Source organism: Dromaius novaehollandiae, chromosome 5 (genome assembly GCF_036370855.1).
Source record: "Dromaius novaehollandiae isolate bDroNov1 chromosome 5, bDroNov1.hap1, whole genome shotgun sequence".
Taxonomy (NCBI): Eukaryota; Metazoa; Chordata; class Aves; order Casuariiformes; family Dromaiidae; genus Dromaius; species Dromaius novaehollandiae.
The window spans coordinates 39,613,996-39,635,345 of record NC_088102.1 but is presented as its reverse complement, the minus strand read 5'-3'; the positions used below and the strand labels follow the sequence as shown (position 1 = coordinate 39,635,345).

The 21,350-nt window shown below is 48.4% G+C and overlaps 1 protein-coding gene across 4 annotated transcripts in view; it reads left to right on the top strand.

The window, feature by feature from the left end:
• SLC8A3 (solute carrier family 8 member A3) overlaps nucleotides 1-20,750 on the top strand; it is a 136,159-nt gene extending 115,409 nt beyond the window's left edge. For 2 of the 4 annotated variants that reach the window (XM_026095855.2, XM_026095856.2), the window contains exons 4-8: nucleotides 2,315-2,332; nucleotides 13,345-13,469; nucleotides 14,004-14,103; nucleotides 16,543-16,818; nucleotides 17,795-20,750. In XM_026095855.2, the coding sequence (XP_025951640.1) occupies nucleotides 2,315-2,332; nucleotides 13,345-13,469; nucleotides 14,004-14,103; nucleotides 16,543-16,818; nucleotides 17,795-18,171 (896 nt within the window). In that variant the 3' untranslated portion in view covers nucleotides 18,172-20,750. The remainder of the gene's footprint in view (nucleotides 1-2,314; nucleotides 2,333-13,344; nucleotides 13,470-14,003; nucleotides 14,104-16,542; nucleotides 16,819-17,794) is intronic. The other 2 variants (XM_026095857.2, XM_026095858.2) reach the window with 2 other exon arrangements.
• Nucleotides 20,751-21,350: the final 600 nt, after the last annotated feature.

Sequence of the window (21,350 nt, the reverse complement as noted above, 5' to 3'; positions counted from 1 at the left end):
GTCTGGAGGTCCAGAAGACCACGGGAGAGCAAAGAGGTTACAAGAAAGCATGGAGATGTGATAGAACAGAGCTACAAGGAGAGCCAGATTAGCTCTACAGGGAGCAGTGGCAGACCTGAAACTTATTGGCAAAGCTGTGTGAGGGCAGGAGGTTATATAGGCAGAGCAAATACCCTGTTGCTTCTCCTGGCTCTGTGGCCGTGCTACTTGCTGCAGAATTTATTCATGACTGTATTCCCAAAAGATTCTTGACTCTCAGAAGGATTGACCGAAACGTTAGAGATGCTCAGCAAGCGGCCTCTTCATCTTCCCTTCCCTTCAATCTCCTTTCGCTCTACCCAGTACCTGCACATGTGGACAAGTATGTTCCCATGAGTACCTTCAGTATTTTCAGTTGAGGTGATCGTTAGATTCATTAAGACAATTCCTAGATGCTAATAGAGATGCAGCGAGTTCAGAGGCTTGTTGCCTGTTTGTAGCCCTCCTTTTGCCAAATATACATGCACGTTAATATATGTAGACACAGAAGGTTGCTGAACTGCTGCCAGGCTCCACAGTGTCTCGGGGGTGATATGCAGGGCCACTGGTGTTTTCTTCGTAGTGCCAGATCATGTGGCAGATATTGACTGGTCTGATGCCTCTTTGCAGTCTGAATGAAAAGGTATGGCCATGAGTGTTGTCTAACAGAGCACAGAAGAGACTGTGAACCAGGACTCAGGATTACTTTTCTTGGCTCTGCCACTGATGTGCTATGTGACCTTTGATGAATTGTTTAGGAAATCACTTTCAAACCAGCATAGATAAAATTAGGTACCTCTGTAAAAGTGCCTGCTTTTCAGAGGCCTGAACCGTCAAGTCTTGGTAAATTAGCACTCTTGGAATCTAGCCCACTTCTGAGTTTGCAAAATGTTCCCTTTAGCCTCTCTTTGCTTGTTTCACCATCTGTCAAATGGGGATGTTAATACTGACTCAGTCTTTGTACAGAGTTTTGAGCTTCTGAGACTGTAAGTGCATGATAATAAGTGTTAGTAATTACAATACCATCATAGCATGCAAGCAAGTCTTGAGAGACCAGTTTGCTGTTTGAAGGACAGGTAAAAGTCAAAGCTAAGGCACAGAACTGGTGCTTAGCCTTTCTCCAAGAAAGTTTGATTTTTTTTGCTGTGTGATACCTTATGCAGACTCTATTATGGTTAGTTCGAAACTTGGATGTAGCCTGTGGCTTTCTAGGGATATCACCTAAGAAGAATCCAGCAGGATGTTTCTTTGTGACATTTTTGGGGACCGGGGAAATCAAGGCAGAAAAGGGTCATGAAACCACTGTCCAAGCCAGCCAGAGGGCTGTGCAGTGCCTTTATGGAAAGTCAGAGTAAGGTTGTTCCTTACAAGGATCTTCTCCCCCTTCTCCTCCCTCCATCCCAACTCACATTCTGGTCTCACAGGACCATGCAGTTACATTTACTGTGTACATGCAGTTGCATCCTGCTGTGATGACATTGCACAGCACATGTCCGTGCAATATTGTCAGGCAGACATGCAACTGGGAGCAGAGAGACCTGTGAAGACTCAAAGCGGTGATGCCTTATGCTTGCCTGTACTCCAACTTGGCACCCTGAATCTCTGTGAATGATACCTGTGGGATGCAGGGTAGACCCAGGCGAGTCAGGACATCCCTGGGGAGTCCTGGGGATGGTGCATGGCAGCATTATCCCCTGCTCTGTTTCACACTGGTCCTGAGGCCAGCACCCGCTTTATAAATACCTCCCCCCAATGAGGTTCTTGATGAGCTCCCCATCATCCTTGGCCTTCCTCTCTCTTCTTGGCCACATGAGTGAGTAGCAACACTGCATCGGTTTACCAAGACCCGCCCTGGTTTTGCCAAGCCTTCCCTCCACAGCCACGAATTCCTGCCTGAAGCAGGGACACCTCCAGTGCCTTTGGGTCAGGTCATGTCAGGCCCTGATGGCAAGTGTGACTGTCTCCCCACACTTTTCCCTTCCCCTCCCTGCTACTCCCCTCCCACATACCATCCCTCTGCCTTTGCTCATGGGGACAGGGGGATACTTTTGGGACCCAGAGCCCTAGTGCTCACCTGTTCTCTCCAGCCTCATTTCCATCTTGCTGCTACTGGGCCTGCTCACCAACCTGCACCTAGCATGTGGCTACAGAGAGCTCACACACTGCATTAAGCCACATTCATTGCTCATTGAAAGTTGCCATCTGCAAAACAGCTTTTACAGCTCTTCCCAATGGGATATTAACTTTTTCCTTGTTTTCTTCTTTCTTCCTGTCTTTCTTTTTTCTTTCCCCACAGCTCTACTGCTCACTCAAGGTAAGACTGCTCTTCTCTTTTCCTCTACCTGCTTTGACTCTGTTTTCATCCTCTCCAGTCAGGCCCTCTATGTTTGTATTTGTTCTGTTGCAGTAGTGAGGGACAATCCCAGCTCAAGGTATTAATGTCTGCAGGAACTATTTAAGAACAATGTATTAAGAACATCAAAGTGATTGATATGTATAAGCCTTCCTCAAATCCCAGAATTTTGCCACAGTTTGGGGAAATGACCTAACCAGGATTGCAAAACAGAACATGTAGTTTGGGCTAATTTGGGGTAATCACTTTACTATCTCTCTTCAGGCAGCTCTGGTGCTTTGGTTGTCCTGAAGCACCCAGGAGCTGCAGGGGTTTACTGCAAAATTTGCAGGAGACAGTGGTACCTGTCACCCCGGGCGGGTGGTGCTGGGACTGGCGTGGCGGCACTCCAGGAGCCCCTCCTGGGGCATGGATGTGACATTACCTGCATCAGGTGAGAGTGGAAGTTTCTCAGCCATCTGAGTGGGGCAGGGTGTTCGTGACAGCACTGTACAGTGCAGTGCAGGGCCAGGCCTGCCTCTTCCCATTTAGGAGTCTGGTAGCAGTCTCACCCCTAGGCATAGCTCGTTGCTGTGCTCCGGCAACACACTTAAATATTTTTCATGCCCTTTCCATCTGAGGGGCAAGGGCACACAGAAGTGTGCCCAGTGTGAGGGCAGTATTATGAGGACGTGGTGAAAATAAACACCATTTCCCTCCTCACCCTCAGCACTGGCTCAACACTCTTCAATTCCTTTCCATGTGGCAGGATTTTACATTTATTAATACTAAATCCTCCTTCATTTCCTGAAATCCCCATTATTCTGGTCTCTCTTGATCACGTTGCGGTATGATTTATGCCTCCTGTATTTTTCTTCTTCCTCCAGTTCCAGATATGATTATAGTTGAATTTACACTAAAGAAACATTTGTCAAAAGATAAGACCCAGTATGCAGGGCACAGAGAGGAGGTTGAATCTGGCAGGTCTGTAAGTAGCATTGAAAAAACCCCCTCAAATTTAGAAGTTCTGGGTCCTGCGCTGGGCTGCAATGATGAGGCAGCAGTGCTGTTTGCAGGCTGAGCTCCAGCTTCAGAAGCCCCCTTACAAGAGCTCTGTAACCCTTTGGGTCTCCATAGGCCACAGAGTTTACTGCAAGTCTTTGCTCTACATGAAATTAAGGCACTGGTCATGTATGTTCATATGCTTGAGCTGTGCTGCAAATCAAAGGAACAGTATCTCTGCTGTGCAGGCTTCAGTTTCTGCTGCTTTTAAGGAGTATGCTAAATCTGCTGTCCAGAGGATGGCTTGAGCCCACAGTGTATTGGGCTAATTAGGAAATTGCTAGTGGCAGGCAGAAGTCCCAGGTTCCCCAAATACTTAGGGTATTTATGGAAAACTCCACTGACCACTTTAGACGTTTTCCTTTGTTACTTCTTCAGGTCCAGGAGGACTGAAATTAAGTCGAGCACAGCCTTCTTTACAGTAATTTCATTGCTTTAATTCAGTATCTGCCTAATTTGATCAGAACCTCAGGAACCAAATAATTTGTATTAGAATAATATAATTTTCGCTCTCTGTTGTGATCCAGACTGATTGCTTCTGGCAGGTATTATTGGTAATGTGATCACAGCTATAGAAAGTCCCTTTTCAGTTAAAAAACAAAAGGCCATATCTCTGCCTGTGAGGAAGGGGGAAGGTCCCCGGCATGCGAGTCCCCTCCTACCACCCCCTTGGCCAGGCTGGTTGGAGTGCCCTACCTGCCCAACGGCGTGTGGTTGGCCTGTGGCTTGGGCTTGCAGCGCTCAGGCTGGGCGCACCATTAAAGCCAGCAGCCAGTCCAAATGCTAGCAAGGCCATGTGTGCCATCCCACCGCAGAAACACGTGTTGGAGTGTCACTCAGCAGCAATCACGGCTAATAAGCGGAGATGGAAGTGACGTTCTCATTTAGTCTCTGTCATGTTAGATTTAGATTACACAGAAATGCAGGAATCTTTGCAAAAACTGCACTATTGAACATTTCAGTGGAATCTGTCAGTCCCTCTCCTCATCCCTCCCTGCTGGGAGCATCTCACACAACCTTTTCCTGGGCAATGCCCCGTTTCCCTTTGGCTGCCTCTCTCAGACCTGGCTCCTCACCAGGGTGACACCTTTGCTCTGTCCCAGCGCCACCTTTGGAGTCTCTCTAGAAGTCTCCAGTTTCTCCAGTGTTTTGGACAGTGGCACGTGCATGCATCTTCACACACACATGTGCACATGCGTTTCACATCTGCCACATGGCCCCTAGGAGCCAGTAGCCCTTACAACCCAGATTTCTTCTCTCTCCCACCCCCGATGCAGAGCATGGCCCTGTGGCGTTTGCCCCATGTCTGGCACCTCAGCAGCCTGTGGCCAGCCACAGTGCAGCCCCGGGTTGTGCCACTAGACCATCCTCTTCGTGGGAGCCCTCAGACCTTGACTACACCGCAGACATATAGATGGACCCAAGCTAAAACCCATCTCTTGTCTAAGCAGCCCTTTCTTTGAAGCAAAAATGCCAGTTAACTGCCCTGTTGGGGACGGTTGTGTCAACAATAATCTTGAGGTAGAGCCAGGAGTGAAATTATGCACAATTCCCAGTCCTGTGTTTTAGCCGTACATTAGCTGTCCTGAACGTGTAGAGTTTCCCAGCTGGTGTTAAGGACACTGAGCATGTATACTGAATGTATCACGCCTCAAAAATAGCTTTCGGGGCTAAGTAAGCAGATTCCTCCCTGTTTAGAAAACAGCACAGACTGTTGGTGCTTGTGGGTGTGCATGTGTTTCATTAAAGGGCATATCAATATGCTAACCTCAAAAGCCAGAGTGTCTTTTAGCCAGCAGTCTTCCCCAGTTGTGACTGATGGATTGACAGCACTCTGGAGAGAAGAACTCATTCATGCTCAATATTTACTTTGTTTAGCTGGGATTGTATTTTATTGAGCTGCAACAAAAATCCCATTTTAATTGTCGTTTTAATTTTGTCCTAGCAGCGCAGTCCCCAGAAGGGGTGACCTTCATGCAGATACATGCCCACTCTAGAAATGGATAGCTCAGGGGGTAGGAAATGGCCTCCGTAGCAGACTTGCATGAATACATTGCTGGTTTTAATCCAATTTATTCAGCAAGTGACAGAGAATACAAACTGGTCTGTGGCTGTTTGGTAATCTTGCAGCATTTCCTAGGTGATAGGTATCTACCTCTCTAGCAGTATTATGGGGCCTTCCCGTTGTCTGCTTGTGCACAAAAGGTATGGTGGCCAGATTAGCCCCACAGAAATGATCTTTATCTAACTTTGATTTATGATGTGTCAGGGGGGCCACAGGCAACGTCCAGTTCCCATTTGGTTTCACCCAATCTGAAGGCGTTTGAGCTAGCAAGCATTCATGCAGTACCTTCCAGGAGCAATACATTATGTGTGAACGCTGCTCTGTTTTCCCCTCTCCTCTGGAAGAAATACCAAGGAAGGGCCTCCTTACAGTAGTTTGATCCCAAGAAACTACCTGTCACATGTAAATCTGAAAGCGTTTTGCAAATAGCAGTGAATTAACTCTCAGGATGCCCCTGCAGGAGGAAGAGTCATCCTCATTATGTGGATGAGGAAGCTGAGGAATGAGCAAGAAGGGGACATGACCACAGTTGCAGAGCATGTCAGTGGCAGAGCTATGACTGGGTGCTGCTGACCCCCCTTTGCCTGTCCTACCCTGCCTGTCTCAATTAGCTCTGGATAGGACAGAATAACTCAGAATCAGAGCACAGAGTGATTTAACCAGAAACCTCTCGTCACTTCCTGCAACGAAGTGTTGGGTCCGGCACCTAGAACATGTGAAATGTGGCCGTTGCTACAGGCTAGGTCTTTCTCATCTCTCCCATCCAACCTTTGATCTTATCAGACCTGTTCTTCTCCCCTACTTGTAACATCTCCTCTCTGATCCGTGAGCCACCTGGGATGAGGAGCAGAATATATTTACCAGGACCTGGCACAGCAGGCCCTGCTTGCCTAGCCTTAGCAAACTGGGCGTGCTGCTGTGGTGTAGGTGCATTGTTAGCGCCAATGCTAGCACATACCTACGTTCCAGCGCTAGAAGGGTGTTGGGGACTCCTCCTTCCCCACCTTCCCCTTTCCAGGGAGGAGGTGGAGGCAGCCCAGGAGGCCCTGGCTAGCTCCCTTTCTTGCCTGGCATCTCCAGACCTTATCAGGCTTAATTGGGGTTGACAGCTGGAAGTCCAGGGTGCAATCTGCATTGAAAGGTAGGTACTGATGCTGATAAAAACAGAAATCAGGGCTAGTTAATAATTAAGCTGCAGTTTGGCAGCATTCACCTTGACAGACCTGACCTTCCAAATTAAAACTCTGTCTTTTCTCCCCCCCCCCCCCCCCGCCCCACCCTCCCGCTTTTCATTTATGTATCACAGCTCTTGATAGTCTTCTTCAATGCCTAACACACCTGGATAGATGTGGGTAGGGCAGAGCAGAAGTACCTTACTGATACCCGGTCTCTGCTTCCTGGAGGACCCCCCCTAGCACCCCATCTCTACACCCATTTCCTCACAAGTTCAGGGGCCTCCAGTCAGAGCAGTCCACATGAGAGCATGTCCCACATTTTCTGCAAAGACAGCACCATCTTGCAGTTGTGAGTGCAAGCTTGTGCGCTGTGCCTGCTGGCTGAAGTGCTTTCCTGAAAGGCAGGAGCTGTCAGTTTAAATCTCAAATTGATGAGGAGTCAAGCCCAAGTCCATGCTTTCCTGGGTGAGTTCTCTATCTTGTACATAATTATACAGGACATATGTTTCTAAGCACTCGTCTAGCACTTCAGACCTTTTAGGAGACTTTGGGGTTAGGGACAGCTAATTCATGACCTCTCAACATCTGCAGATGAGAGACACCTCTGACTTCTCACAGGCTTCAGGGATCTGCACTGAGAGCAGTGCGGGAGACTTTTGTCCTTCCTGGCTACACTGGTCCGGGCCCACCGGCCCAAGAATGCACCACAGCAATGCCATTCTGTAGCAAAGAGAGAAATGAGATGTAGAGAAATGAATGAGGAAACCAGGAGCAGGAACAAGAGTTTCTTTCTCCCTAAGGGCATCCCATGCAGCAGGTTGCAGAGTCAGCTTCCTTTTTGGTGGGTCTCTGCCTGCCCTCACATCCCCTGCATTTCTCTGTGCAAGTGGGACAGGTCATGACATACTCAATATCACCAGAGAGTATGGTGTTTGGGAAAAGTAGTCAGTGTGGGATCAACCTTTATGACATCTGTACAACAAATAAAACAGGCCAGGAAGTGTCCTCTGGTCCTAAGGGTAAGCAGCAGGGCACTGACTGCTTCCATACAGGTAGGCTTCCTCTGCTGTCTCCAAAATGGAGGGCCTTATTGCTGCTGCTCTCTGGGAAGGGCTCCCTACACTGTGCTAGCCTCCAAACCAGGTGTGGGTATTGGTTGGGAGAGTGCTACCAGCCAAAACTCTGCCGGGAGCTTTCTAACAATTAGTAGCCTAGAAGATTGCAGGCCAGTGCCTGAGCCCATATCCTGGCCTTGTTCAGTTTATTAGTACAGATGTAACCATGAGGCAAGGACCTTGCAACCCAGCTGTCCCCTTCTCTGTTGTGTGCTCTGTCACTGGGATGTTGCAAGGGTTTGTTATCTCTCAGCTGTTGGCTCTCTACACACAGCACTCAACTCAGTACTCAAAATCCTGTGGGAACAGATAGAGCCAGCATGTAGGCCTGATGCAGGGAGAGGCCAGTGTTTTGCCGAGGCTGGTACTGATTCGTGCTACGGTGTTCACAGTTCCCTGTACAGTAAGTGGGAAGAGGTAGCAGATTCATGCAGCTGCTTTGTATTCCTCTTTGGAAGTGCTTAGCTCTTTACCTTGATTGCATGGGGAGAGACATGTTAACTGGACCTCTAAGGTCATAGCTTGTCCTTATTACCACAAATGCCACTCATTTATCTTCAGAGGAGAATCAGCAGCCTGGCATGTGGCATCTGTGCATCACTTGCATGAGTGCATCAAGTAAGCTATAGTACAAAATTGATATGTGACTCTTATAAAATTATGTTTGGCTCTTACTTTAGGACAGAGACAGTGAAAATACAAGGATAGATTAAATGTTTTCAGAGTCACCTTTGAAGTTTGTTAGGTTTCTGTACTTTGCTTGGCAGGTTCTCTTTCCTGTTGCACGTTTACAAATGTAACCACCTTCTTTATGAATCATTCAGGAATTAACTCTTTCTATTATTTATTATTTTTAAGCTTCTTCTGTTAGCGTTTCTGTGAGACACCCTTCTGAGCTCACCACCATCAAAATGGGCAGGCAGGACTTTTAGACGTGTTGCCTATGCCTGTTCCCCTGCAGCTTGTTTGCAGCTAAAATTTGACAGACTTAGCCTGGGAGTAGTAGTCAATCAACTGCCCCCATAGGACATCCTTGATGTACATTCTTGGGCAAACATGTTTCTTGTCTCTGCGCTCCAGTTCCCCGTGCAAGCACTGCCTGATGACAGCAGGGCCTCCATTATTAATGTCTTGGTAGGCATGCTGTCAGCAGGCTGCTGGACTCCATCACTGGTCAGCTTGTCACTTCAGCTTGTGTGGCGTAGGGCCCAGGGATGCCTCTGGTGGCACGTCTTCAGCTAACAAGGTGCCCTCTGAAATAGTCCAAGTCCCACAGCCATTTGGTGCAGTGGTAAGTACAAACACCTTTAGTGTGGTTGAGTGCCCAATCCCACAGTTGCTATGCAAGCTTGCCAGAAGTCAGGTCGGCTTTCTAGATGACCTCTTCACTAGTGCTGCCACGGCCATGCCAACTGTTACCACTGTGTCCGACTGGGGCAGCCAGAGCTCTGTTTCCATTGCTGGATGTGGGAGTGCTGATTGCTTTACTCTCTCCTAAGAGCTGCCTGGCACGTATTTTCCATTTTCATCAAATCAGTAGCTGATCCACAAGTGGCTTGAAGAGCCAACAAAGTGACCTGCCAACAGCTGAAGATCTTGCTGCTGGTGACTGACACAGAGGTATTCTGGTGTAGTCTGTGTGACAACCTCAGGCACACAGTCAGAAGAAACTGAGCAAGCTCTTGCACTTCAGAGGAGAACTTCAGATCTCACATTTTCCTGTCTGGCACAGGTACATAAAACAGCATGAATAAGGTAGGATCTGAGCTAAATCCTTATTTGACAGTGCTCACTATGGGGAGGAAAATATATTCTGTAATGTGTATACTTATGGAAGCATGTGAAGATCAGACTTTCCTAACTGGCTAATATTTGTGTGAAGCCCTGCGTTGTCTTACGATGTCAAAGACGAATCAGTTAAAGTTATGCAGGGACTGAGATTTTGTCCTAGGGCTTCTCCTGGATTTGTAAAGCCAAGGAAATTCTATCAGATATTCCCATTTTTCTGGGAATCTCCTCTGATCCCAGACATTTGGTTTCTACATTATGCAGCAGCAGTTAGTGGGCAAGAGCCCAAGGAACTGTGCTGCCAGCTATGACCCGTGGTTTTTCTGATGCAGTTACTTCTCAGTGAAGGTTTTAGTAAGCCAGATTGTCCCTGAGTTTGGGCTTTGCAACCTTGTTGGGATAACTGCTGTGCTTTTCCCACAGCTCAGTGCTGTCAGGACATGTCAGCATGCTCTTGAGCTGTCTGCCAAACTGGGCCATTGCAGCGCTCTAAGCGCCTCGTCACCTGAGCTTCAGGTAATGGTATATCTCAGATAGGAGCAAGTGACATATGTTGTAAGGCTGGGGTTCTGGTGTGTAAGCACCTGCATTTTTAACGACGTATACACCTTGTGATCTTCCAGGTATAGACAGAGGCAGAGACAGGACTTTCTAGATCTCTGTCTTGGAAAAAGAGATGTAGATTTCATCTAAATCCCTCCTTAAGTGGATAAAAGTAACTTGAATCTTGTTCTTGATGATCATCAGTTCATGCCTCCAAATATAGCACGATACAGAACATTTTGTTCCAGGTTCACTCCTGTTTCTGCAGTTCTCCAGCTTAGCTGTCTCTTCCCCTTGGGTCACCTGGCCTTTGCCTGCAGTCGTCCTTCACGTCTCTCACATTCTGCATTGCCTAGTTGCTGCCATCTTTTTCTCCAGGTGCTGCTGTTCCTCTGTCAGCATTTGTAAACTTTGGGGGATTCCAGATCCAGAGTACACTGTGTTTGGGCTAGGCAGTGATGATTTTGATGAACTTCATTGATTTCAAATGATGGATGTAGTTGTTTCTGCTTCTGTGATGGGTTATAGTAATGTCACGTGCCATAGCAGTTCTCATACATTTTATAAACTCTGCAGGTCTTACAAGGTTTACAGTCTTTGTAATCAATCTAGCAGGGCTGATGAGGAAAGCAGAGTTTATAAATAGACTCCATGCACGGTTTGCAATTTCTGTATGATTTTTGGTGAGGAGTACGAGATAGGCTGGAGTCCACACAGGATTGCTGGACTCCGTAGCAATCCAGAGGTACCTAATGACATCTGAGGCATTACCTGTGGTGTTTGTAAACTCTGCAGGAAACCTTGGATAACATATGACTCATTGCTCAGCCAGAACAAGATGCTCTTCATTTGTACTACATCCCCTCTTTCTGCAGAGCTCCCATGCAGGCTTAACTGGGTGGTGTGCTGCAATTTGGCAGCCCAAACTGGTCAGACACAAGGAAGTCAGGGGAAACCCAGCTTCCTTCTTTTCAGAAAGCCTAGCACAGGTATTGACTCGCATCTTCATTCCCTAGATGTTTTTCTTTGTAAGCACAAAGATCTTCACATTCCCAATCATTATGAATAAAAGAGGAGAGTCCTCACTGATTCGCAGCTGCCTCCAGCACAGGGAGGGATCTCTGTCCCAGCAGGTAGCTGCTGATACATACTCCTTGCAGCATCATCCCGAGTCTTGGGAAAAGAGTAGTGGTGGTACCCACAGCCTACATCCTGCCATACCCGTGACCTTCCCCCTACACAGGACTACCTCTGTGTCAGCGACCAGTGGCACAATCTTCAGCTGCTGGCAGGTCACTTTGTTGCCTCTGCAAGCCATTTGTGGTCAGCTACTGACTGACTGGCAGAAGGCAGCTTGGGCTGGGTGATACCATTCAGGTAATGAATTCTCAGCCTTATACTAGCCTAGTGAATCTTTTCCACCTGGGCAAATACCTGTTCCTGAAGCACTTCTGTCTACTTCAAGCCCTTCCTTTTCTGGTTTGCTAGTACTGTCCCTGAAGGCGCTCTTGGTTTCTCTGCTAGTGCCTCCACCTGCTGTGAGGTTTCTGCTTTGTCCCAGCAAGAACGACTCTCTGAAGCAAAATCCATCCCTGTCTAGTTGCTCTCCTCAAGTTAAATGCAAAATTAGGAACCAAGATGCTTCAGCCAGTTCCCTCTCCAGTCCCACAGTCTTGCTGCATCTGCTCACTGACCTACTGTTTCACCTGGACATTAGCAATGACCCTCCCATTGGTGGGAGGCTGTGCTGTGCCATACTGTGTGGTTTCAGGACACCAGCGGGATGTTTTCTTACAGCACCCAACCCTCAAAACTTGTTCACACTTCAGACATCTGGCACAGAAGTGTGTGCAGAATATCTGTAGATGAGATACTCCTCTCTTCAAACTTGCCTTCCTGTGCTTTGGGCTCTCTTCATCAGGTAGCCGTTGTATTTATTTCATTTTAGAGAGCAGGTTTCTCATATTGATCTTCACTGCCTTATACACACATCCCCAGCTTCATGGAACCTGTATCTGTGGAGTCAGGCCAGAAGAGCACTTGAACATGAGTAAATGCATTTGCCCTTGAGATCTGATATTTATGTTCTTCTGAAACAGTTGTTTTCCTGTGTGATGGTACAAAACCCAGTGGGAAGGCAAAGAACAGGGATGCAAAGATGACATGTCCAACCTTCATTTGCAGAACACTCTGTGAGTGCTGTTCTCACCCCTGTCCTCTTGGTACATGCCTGCACCTGGGTGTATGGGTGGGAGAGGAGATATTCGTCATGGCCAGTACCCTTCCTCCTGGGTACTCCCTCCTGTCCAGGTAACCAGAATGTCCACGGGCACCTTGCTGTGTTTGCCCTGGGCATCAGCAAGGTGAGTCTGCCAAGGGGTTTGTCTCTGCATGCTGCACCTCATGGGCAGCCCTGTAGGACACCTCCACTGCCTCAAAGTGAGCTTATACCAGCCTAGGAAACTTACCTTTCTTCCAGAAAAAATTAAACATCCAGTAATGTGCAGACAAAAATCCACTTGGTCCCTGGCTTATTTCTTCCTGCTCGTTTTTTCCAAATGATAGGAGTCTCACAGGAAATGCACAGTGAGGCAAAAAGTAGTTCCACTGCAGAATGAAAGAATGAAGTGTGTTTGTGTGCATGTGTATGTAGGTATACAAATATATATATATATATATATATACACACATACACACAGATATGTGTGCACGTGTGTGGTTGTGACTGTATATGTATATCTGAAAGTTAGATAAAGCATTGAATAGCACAGAGTGCCAATGGTGATTTTCTAATCAAAGAGAAATAAAAAGATTCTATCTCTTTTTTCATTTGAAACCAGAAAACATACCAGAACGTTAAAGCTAAGCTGTCTTAAAAGATGCTTGTGCCAAATGGTAGAAAGAAAAGATACTTCAGTCTTACCGAAGATGTGGCTGCTGCTGGGATGATGGGAGGGTGTATGTCATCCAAGTAAAGAGCTCCAATGCAGACTGAAGAAACGTGTTTTCTTTTTTAATCACAACCATATGTTCTTGGTGATTAACTGATATACGGAAATCTTTGTCCATTATTTTCTGTAGTCTGACATCCCACCACAGTCACCCAAATCTCTGTGTGAACTTAGCAAGTTGTGAAGGGATTGCACAAGGCCTTGTCCTCAGGCTGTCCAGGGAAGGCCCGCCATGGTGTTTCCGTAGAGCTTGAGAGATGCTCTCTGCAGCTTAGCGTTGACCTTGCTTTCACAGAAGTGGCCGACAGGAAGCTAACGGTTGAAGAGGAGGAAGCCAAGAGGATTGCAGAGATGGGCAAACCCATACTTGGCGAGCATCCCAAACTAGAAGTCATCATTGAGGAGTCCTATGAGTTCAAGGTCAGTACTTGTCCCACGGCTCCTCCAAGGAGGGAAAGTCCTGTGTAATTGAAGACCAGTCATGGAGGGCTGGACAAAGGAGGCAGGGGTAGCAGTATATATGGGAAAAGAGCAGCTGGAAGACTATCTGACGCAGTACAGGGTGGGGGAAGCCTACAAGAAATGACAAGAAAGTAGCTGGTGGAAGACAGAGGTGAAGGGAGAAAGACAAGTGACTCCTCCTGTTGGTCCTCCAGGAGAGGACAGGAGCAAAGGTGTCTCCAGTGAGGTGGAGGTGACGGAAGGTGAGAGCCTGGTCGGGAGTAAGCAGTGCCAAACAAGCAGACTGTGGCTGAGGTATAGGACAGCCTGTCCATGGTGAAGGTGGGCCTGAATCCAGCCATGTGCTCGTCTGGCTGGTAGGAGAGTGTCTGTGGCACCTCTCTTTGGGAAAGGAAGAGGCCTCCACTAGGCACTTGTGAGGTCAGCTTTGACTGCTAAGACCTGGTGTTTGATACTCTGGTTTAATCTTCCGCATCTTCGTTCCCATGACAGAGCACCGTGGACAAGCTGATTAAGAAGACAAACCTGGCTCTGGTTGTAGGGACACATTCCTGGAGGGACCAGTTCATGGAGGCCATTACTGTCAGTGCAGGTGAGGGGGAGATCAACAGCCCACTGACTGCAACAGCAACTCCAGAGGCATGCACAGCCTGGGATTAGGTCTGTCTAGGCTCAGGAGCCACCTGAGAGAGCATGTGCCTGGTCAGTGATGTTCAGCTGTTGCATGTGAGGTGGTCATCAGCTAAATCAGTCCAAGGACCTCATTAGCTCCAAATATGCTGGCCTTTTGCAGATAGGGAGCTCAGGAGAGCATGACTGGAAAAACCATTCCCTGAAGGCTGGTTTCCAGACACATTACTTGTACAGGCTTTGCTCCTTCTGCTTTAGTGATCTAATAACCAACGCAGACCACAGAATCCTGTCGTTGGTCACGATGCTGGATGTTGGTGTGCCTGATGTTGCCCTTTTTAAATATCTCCTGCTGCTAGAAGTTTTCCAGACTGGCCCTGCCTTGTGGGGTGTCCTGCTGGGGCTCAGGTGCTAGGCTCTGACACACAGCAAGGCCTTACAGAGGCATCGGAAAGGCCCTGAGACCTGCGAGCTGTTGTCCGGGCAGCCTGGGAAAGCTCATGGCTTTCAGAGCCAGGCAGCCTCAGAGCTGACATTTTAGGGATGTCCGGGCCGTTAGTGATACTCAGGCTCTGCAGCACCTTTGTTGACCTCTTTCTAATTGTCTGGCATCTTCCAAGAAGGGCTGTTTTTCACCCAGCCATAAGTGCAGTAAGCAGGCAGGCAGCTGAGCTGGAGCTCAGCTTGTGCCAGTGGCCACGAAGGCTGCTTCTGACATGAAAGAAGAGACACGGGGTATTTGGATTTCTTCTTTCTAGCAGTAAAGTGAAACTGGCTCCATGGAAACAGTAATTCCTTCCTCAGGGCAATATTCTTTCCCAGGCCTGTTTCTCTCTCCTCTCTCCTTTGCCATCCCACTACCCTGTAGTTCCTTTCTGCTTTCTCTTTCTCTGTTTTATTTTCTTTGTCTGGTATCCACCCTTCCAAAATCCGCATTTCTCCTCTTCTCATTGTTTGAAATGTGACAGGAAGCGTCCCTCGACTTTCTGCACCTGATTTTCTAGCCTTTCCCATTCAAAAGCTTGCTCAAAGCAACCTCTGGGTTTCTAACTGGGACCTGTGCTGCTGCTCTGTGCAGGGTCCCATCAAGGGGCTGAGCCACAAAGGTAGGAACCCTTGCACAGAGCAGGCCCACTCACACTGGGACAGGCAGAAACAAACCCACATGAGCTCAATCCTCTCTCATTAGCGCTATTTTGTGATTCGGTTTTGTTCTGAGAAAAAAAAGACCTGGGGAGGAGCTGAGTGGGAAATCTCTGTACAGAAGAGACTGGCCTCGCTGCAGAGCTTCAGACATCTGAATACAACCAGCAGGACATCTAGCCTTGGGGGGTGACTTGGTGCACTGAGTTAAGGAGGGAGCCTCTCCAAGGGACTGCCCAGCTGCTCATTATACCCTCATACAGATGAGGGTTTTGCTGGGGCCTCGCTGTTGATCAGCCCGTACTCTGGAGTTAGGACCAAGAGACTGTGTCATTCCAGTTTTCCTAATTGCGGTCATTACACTCAACTCTGTAACCTTCTACTATTTCCCCCCCCCAAATTTCGCTTACCTGTGTGACTTTATGATGCCAATCATCAGTGAGTTGCACAGGTTGATTATATACTGCATAACTGCCTGTGGTTTTAACCTTTTAAGAAGACCTGCCTTTTGATTTCAGATACTTGCTTTTCTTTGTCTTCTGGGAAAGGGGAAACAGGCATGCCTGACTGGCCTTCACTGTTTTCAGGATAGGGGTTGGGTTGCTGCGGTGATAAATATGGTCATATCCTCTGGGTACTGGTACTAGGATAACATTAGGACAAGAGGAGACAGCTCTGTTTTCCAATCCACTTCCTAGCAGCTAGCACCACATCAGGGCCCAGGACCTCGGGGTCCAGCTGTGCGGGCCAGGCCGGGCTTGGATGTGTCCCGGTGGGCAGCTGGGACACGGGAGCGGTGAGTGGCCACGGAGTAGGGGAGGCTTGTGAGCATGGTCCCCGTCAGGCAGCAGGTACCAGTGCTTGGGAGGGTTGGCGGTGAGCTCCCAGTGCCCGCGTCGCTGGGGTGGTGGAGGCCACGGCGCAGTGGCTGGCTCCCCGCTGAGCCCCCGCAGCTGCTGCCGATGGCTGCAGCTGCACACAGAGCCCCGCTCACAAGCTCATTGCTCGACTGCAGCTCAGAGGCTGCTGTGAAAAGCAACGTGGCACTGGTGTGGCTCAGCACCAGCCTTTCCGAAGGCCCCTAAGGGAGCAGCAGGGTCGGCAGCCCAGCAGCAGGGGAGCCATGCACAAGGTGCAGCCCGCTCCTGTGAAGGACATCTTGCACCTACTGGCTCAGACATCGGCTGGCACACAGGACGGGCAGCCTCGCAGGAGCCCCGTCATGAGAGCCGGCCCTCTCCTTTCACGTTGTTTGCAGCGGGTGATGAAGACGAGGATGAGTCCGGTGAGGAGCGTCTGCCATCCTGTTTCGACTATGTGATGCACTTCCTGACTGTCTTCTGGAAGGTGCTGTTTGCCTGCGTGCCCCCCACAGAGTACTGCAACGGCTGGGCCTGCTTCGTCGTCTCCATCCTGATCATCGGCATGCTCACCGCGGTCATCGGAGACCTCGCCTCCCACTTTGGCTGCACCATCGGCCTCAAGGACTCGGTGACCGCCGTTGTGTTTGTAGCCTTCGGCACCTCTGTACCAGGTGAGGAGGCCGCAGGGGAAGGTGTGGGGCTGGGAAGGAAGTTGCCTTCCCCATGCCCCACAAGCCCCCTCGGCGGTGGGGGCTCGGGGCCTGCTGACTGAGCTTCCTCACGAGCCTACCAAGTGATGCAAGGCCAGCGTGCTGAGGAGGCTGTGTAAGCCGGCAGCACGCGAAGCCCAGGCCTCCTGCTCTCTGCAGCTGCCCCACTGGCTGTGTCCTGGCCCTCTGCACAGGCAGCCCCATACCCCCAAGGTTGCAGAGGCTGCCCCCAGGTGCCAGCACTGATGGATGCCCCAGCACAAGTCCTCTGCAGCTGGGGAGCAGCTACCTGAGCCCACTTAATGTAACCCTGCTGGAGGCATCCCTCATGCTTCGGAAGAGGCTATCTCATCTTTTTCTCTTCACTTGTCTGCCCCCTGCGGTTCATGTCACCCTCCTCATCTGAGATACAAGGTTACAGCAAAGCTTGGGTCTGGGCTCCCCTTTCGTCTTGCTCTCCTGCCTCCCGGAGAAGCTCTCTGGGAAGCAGCCCTTTAGCTGGGACACGGGTTAGGCTGAGAAGTGACTCCTGGTTCATGGGCAAGGTCTGCACCTGCCTCCGAGCATTCATCCCTGCTCGGTGTTGGCAAGGGGTCCTGGCCACGTCGTGGGGGAGGTGAGCCACTGAGGTGCATGGTGCTGGTGGCGAGCTCCGGGAGGGCATGCCCGGGACAGGAACCTCAGCCAGAGATGGACCCGGAGCAACAGCTGGCTGCCCGGGACTTGCCCACTAGAGAAGGCTGTGCAAAACATGGGTTCAGGCCCTTTCCTCAGCCTTTTCCAGTATCACACTTTGAACTCCTCAAAGTGAAGGGTTGGCCATTTTTTCCTGTTGGGCCCAACCCAGTGACATGGGTTGTCTCACCATGAACCCTGCCGCGGGCCCTCCTCCCTGAGTTGCCGATAACTGTTTCTCCTTCCCTCTCCCCATCGCTAGACACTTTCGCCAGCAAAGCAGCAGCCATCCAGGACGTCTACGCCGACGCGTCCATCGGCAACGTCACAGGCAGCAACGCAGTCAACGTCTTCCTGGGCATTGGGCTGGCGTGGTCTGTGGCGGCAATCTACTGGGCCTCGCAGGGGCAGGAGTTCCAGGTGTCGGCAGGCACCCTGGCCTTCTCCGTCACCCTCTTCACCATCTTCGCGTTCATCTGCATCAGCGTCCTGCTCTACCGCCGGAGGCCGCACCTCGGAGGGGAGCTGGGCGGCCCCCGGGGCTGCAAACTGGCCACAACGTTGCTCTTCGTGAGCCTGTGGCTACTGTACATCCTCTTCGCCACCCTGGAGGCCTACTGCTACATCAAGGGGTTTTAGGCGGTGGAAGGACGGTGCTGCCGGGGGAAGGCATCCCCCTCCTCCGTTACCTCACTGGACACCAGTCCTCAAGCGCGGTTTCACCCAAAGGGACAGCTGTCAGTCAGGTGCCGCTGTTGCCCAGAGAGTAGGACAGCTGGGCATCGAGAAGGGCAAAAATCAGCATAGAACAGATGAACAAAAAAACAAAAACATGCAAACCCTTCCAAAATCAAACAAAAGCAAAGAATGCGACAATGGCAAATGTTCAAATAAAACAAAACAAAATAAACCCACCCACTGACCCCATTTGACGAAATCTTTGAAGGTCACATCTTCTGTAGGTTCTTGCTTCCTTTTTTTCCTGAAAACCCCTCCACTGCAAGGATACATAATCTTTTTTTTACGCTTTGGGAATCGCAGAAATCTGAGCAGGAATTTTTTTTTTTCTTTTGCTTATTGCTTTTTGGTTAGGGAGGGGGCATATTGATTTTTTTTTCTTTTTTTATTACTTTAAGGTAAAGATGTTAAAAATTTAAAATCCAAAGCTTCAAGCTGCCATCAGTGCTGGAATTGAATGTGTGTGTTTTTTTGAAGCCACAAAAAAACAGTGACACAGTCAAAGAACTTCACTATTACCATTTCTTCCCTCCTCCTTCCATTTCTTTCTTTTTTGAGACCATCACAAGACTGGTATATTTTTAATACAAGCATATATACACATGTACACAGAGAGAAAAATTCAGTGACGGAGGCTGGAGCATGTAGCATCTCACTCACCTGCCAGGGCTAAGAAAAAAGGAAGGAAAAGAAACCCCCAACCCTCTACTATAATATGTATCATGTATATTTTGACTATGGCATTTCTCTTTGTATAATTAACTTTGAGCTTGTGGTACTGCAGGGAGAGAAAATTATGTTACTTTACAAAAGATAAAGAAATAAACAGACACACCGAACTAGCCTGCCATGTGGGGAAGAAAAGGGGCCCCAGGAAACTAGCACACGTTCCTTGTGGTCACAGTGGTGGTGTAGCTGCTCAGCTGCAAGGGCAGTGGAGCAGTCCCTGGTCTTGCAAGTGAAAATGAATTCATGTCAATAATGTGTTGGGCTCACGTACTGGTGCAAGCAGGATGCCTCAAGGCATGAGATGTCTCTGAGAGGTTTCTAAGCATTATGTTACCAGGCTGGGTTCGTTCTTAAACCACACAAGTTTGCAAAAGGGAAAGGAGCCTTGTCCCTCCCTATGAGCCCCCCACCCACTTGGCATCAACCCACCAACCCGCCCTAACCTCCCGAAATCCATGTCCTCACGGAGGAGGCACACAGCTGGTTACTGTAACCCACTGGCACTTGCTGTGCTCAACAAAGATGACACCCGGCTCCTTAGTAAACGAGAACAATAAAACAAAAGCCAAACGAATGACAAGACCAGGAAAACCCAAATAGCATGACAGTGTTTTCCTAGCACACTCCTGCCCTGAGCTGGGCCGTGGCTGCTTTTTCACTCGCTTGCTGCCCTAAGTTTCACAGAGCCCATGTCTCTAGTGGTCTTCAGGCAGTATGAGCTTAAAACCTGCCACCTGTTTCAGGCCTCCTGTATCATCTGACAAACATTTTAGAAAAAAAACAGACCAAAAAGACACCCTTTTCATTTTAAGGAAAAAGAGTATGTCATGAATTACATCAATGGCTGCGAATTGAAATGTTAGGTTGGTAATAAAAATAAATAAAAACTATACCTATAGCTATATAAATAGTGCTATCTATAAACATATTTCTTAAGTGAGAGAACTGGAAGAGGGTGTTAAAACCTTATTCTTTTTAAAAATGTTTTTAAGATAAGGATACTTTGTTCTACCAAGAAGCTTAGGTGCTGTAAAGGGAAACATGTTCTTCATAAATTTCACTATAATAAACCAAACCTTGGGATTTAGCAAGTGGGGGGGAAAAAAAAAAAAAAGAAAAAAAAGAAGAGAGAGAGAATGGCAGAAGGTACTTCTCTGCCTAAGCAGTGCTTTCAGTTGCCCTTAGGGGCAGGGGAGAAGGTGTCTGCAGGGTTAAAAAAAAAAAAAAAAAAAAAAAAAAAAAGACAGTGGGAACAAGATTGTCATGGACAAAAAAAAAAAAAAAGACACACTGTTATAGCAGGTGAATGGAAGAGAGCAACAATGATCCTTAAAAACAGATGAAATATTTATTTTCATACAAAATGTTTATCAACTATATATATATATAAAATACATGTATAAATGTGAGGCAGAGAGGAAGGATCCTTCACATATGAGCAGTAGGAGCTTTGTCCTTTGAAGCCAGCAGTGGTTGAAAGCTATCATTTTTGAAGCCAATAAGCATCCAGCTTTCTGCCTCCTTATCCTCCCTTCACCAGGGCTTTTGGGGAAGGACATGAAAAAGATGGTAAAGAAACCTTGAGGCCAGGTGTCTGCTGAATTTGCCCATCTTTCAGGCCTCTAGCCACACTGAGAACTACCTAGAACAGCTTTTGCCAACTTCATTCACTGCTTCTGCTGCCATCCAGGCTGGGACTCCAGAGCACAGATGGGTGACACCAAAAAAAAAAAAAAGAAAGCCCTCAAATGGTCTCTGTTGGGTTTTAAAGTGTAGCTCTCAAGGGGGTTTTGTAACTATCCTTGTTTTTAATTTGGCCATATAAATTCTGTTAGGTTCTTATTTTAGCCATACCAATTTATCCATTCCTGGCTAAAACCTAGGCATGAGGCACTGAAATGCTGTTATCCTGTTGCTTGTGCTGTGTCAATCACATGCTTTTCATCTGCTTTCTTAAACTCACTTTGCTGGGGGGGGGGGGGGGGGGGGGGGGAGGATGCAGGGAAAGGGAGGAGCATCTGCGATTGCCAGCTGCACAGTAACTTTGCTGCCCTCACATGCACTGAGGAGAGATGCACCAGGCCAACATCAGTGGAGCATTTCTTTATTTTATTTTTATTTTTTACATCATTAAAGAATATACAAACTAAAAAGAAAAAAAAAGGTGCCTTTGGGATTTTTTTTTTTTTCCTGAGGCTTTTATTTTTTGATTTTTTTGGTTTACTTGTTTGTTTGCCTGCTTTGGTGTCTGGGAAGGTGCATGGACATGTTTGCATTAGCTATGGTTGCTCTCCTCCCCTCCGCCCCAGCCACTGCAGTTCAGTTTTGCGGGAAGAGGCCAGCAGCAGTTG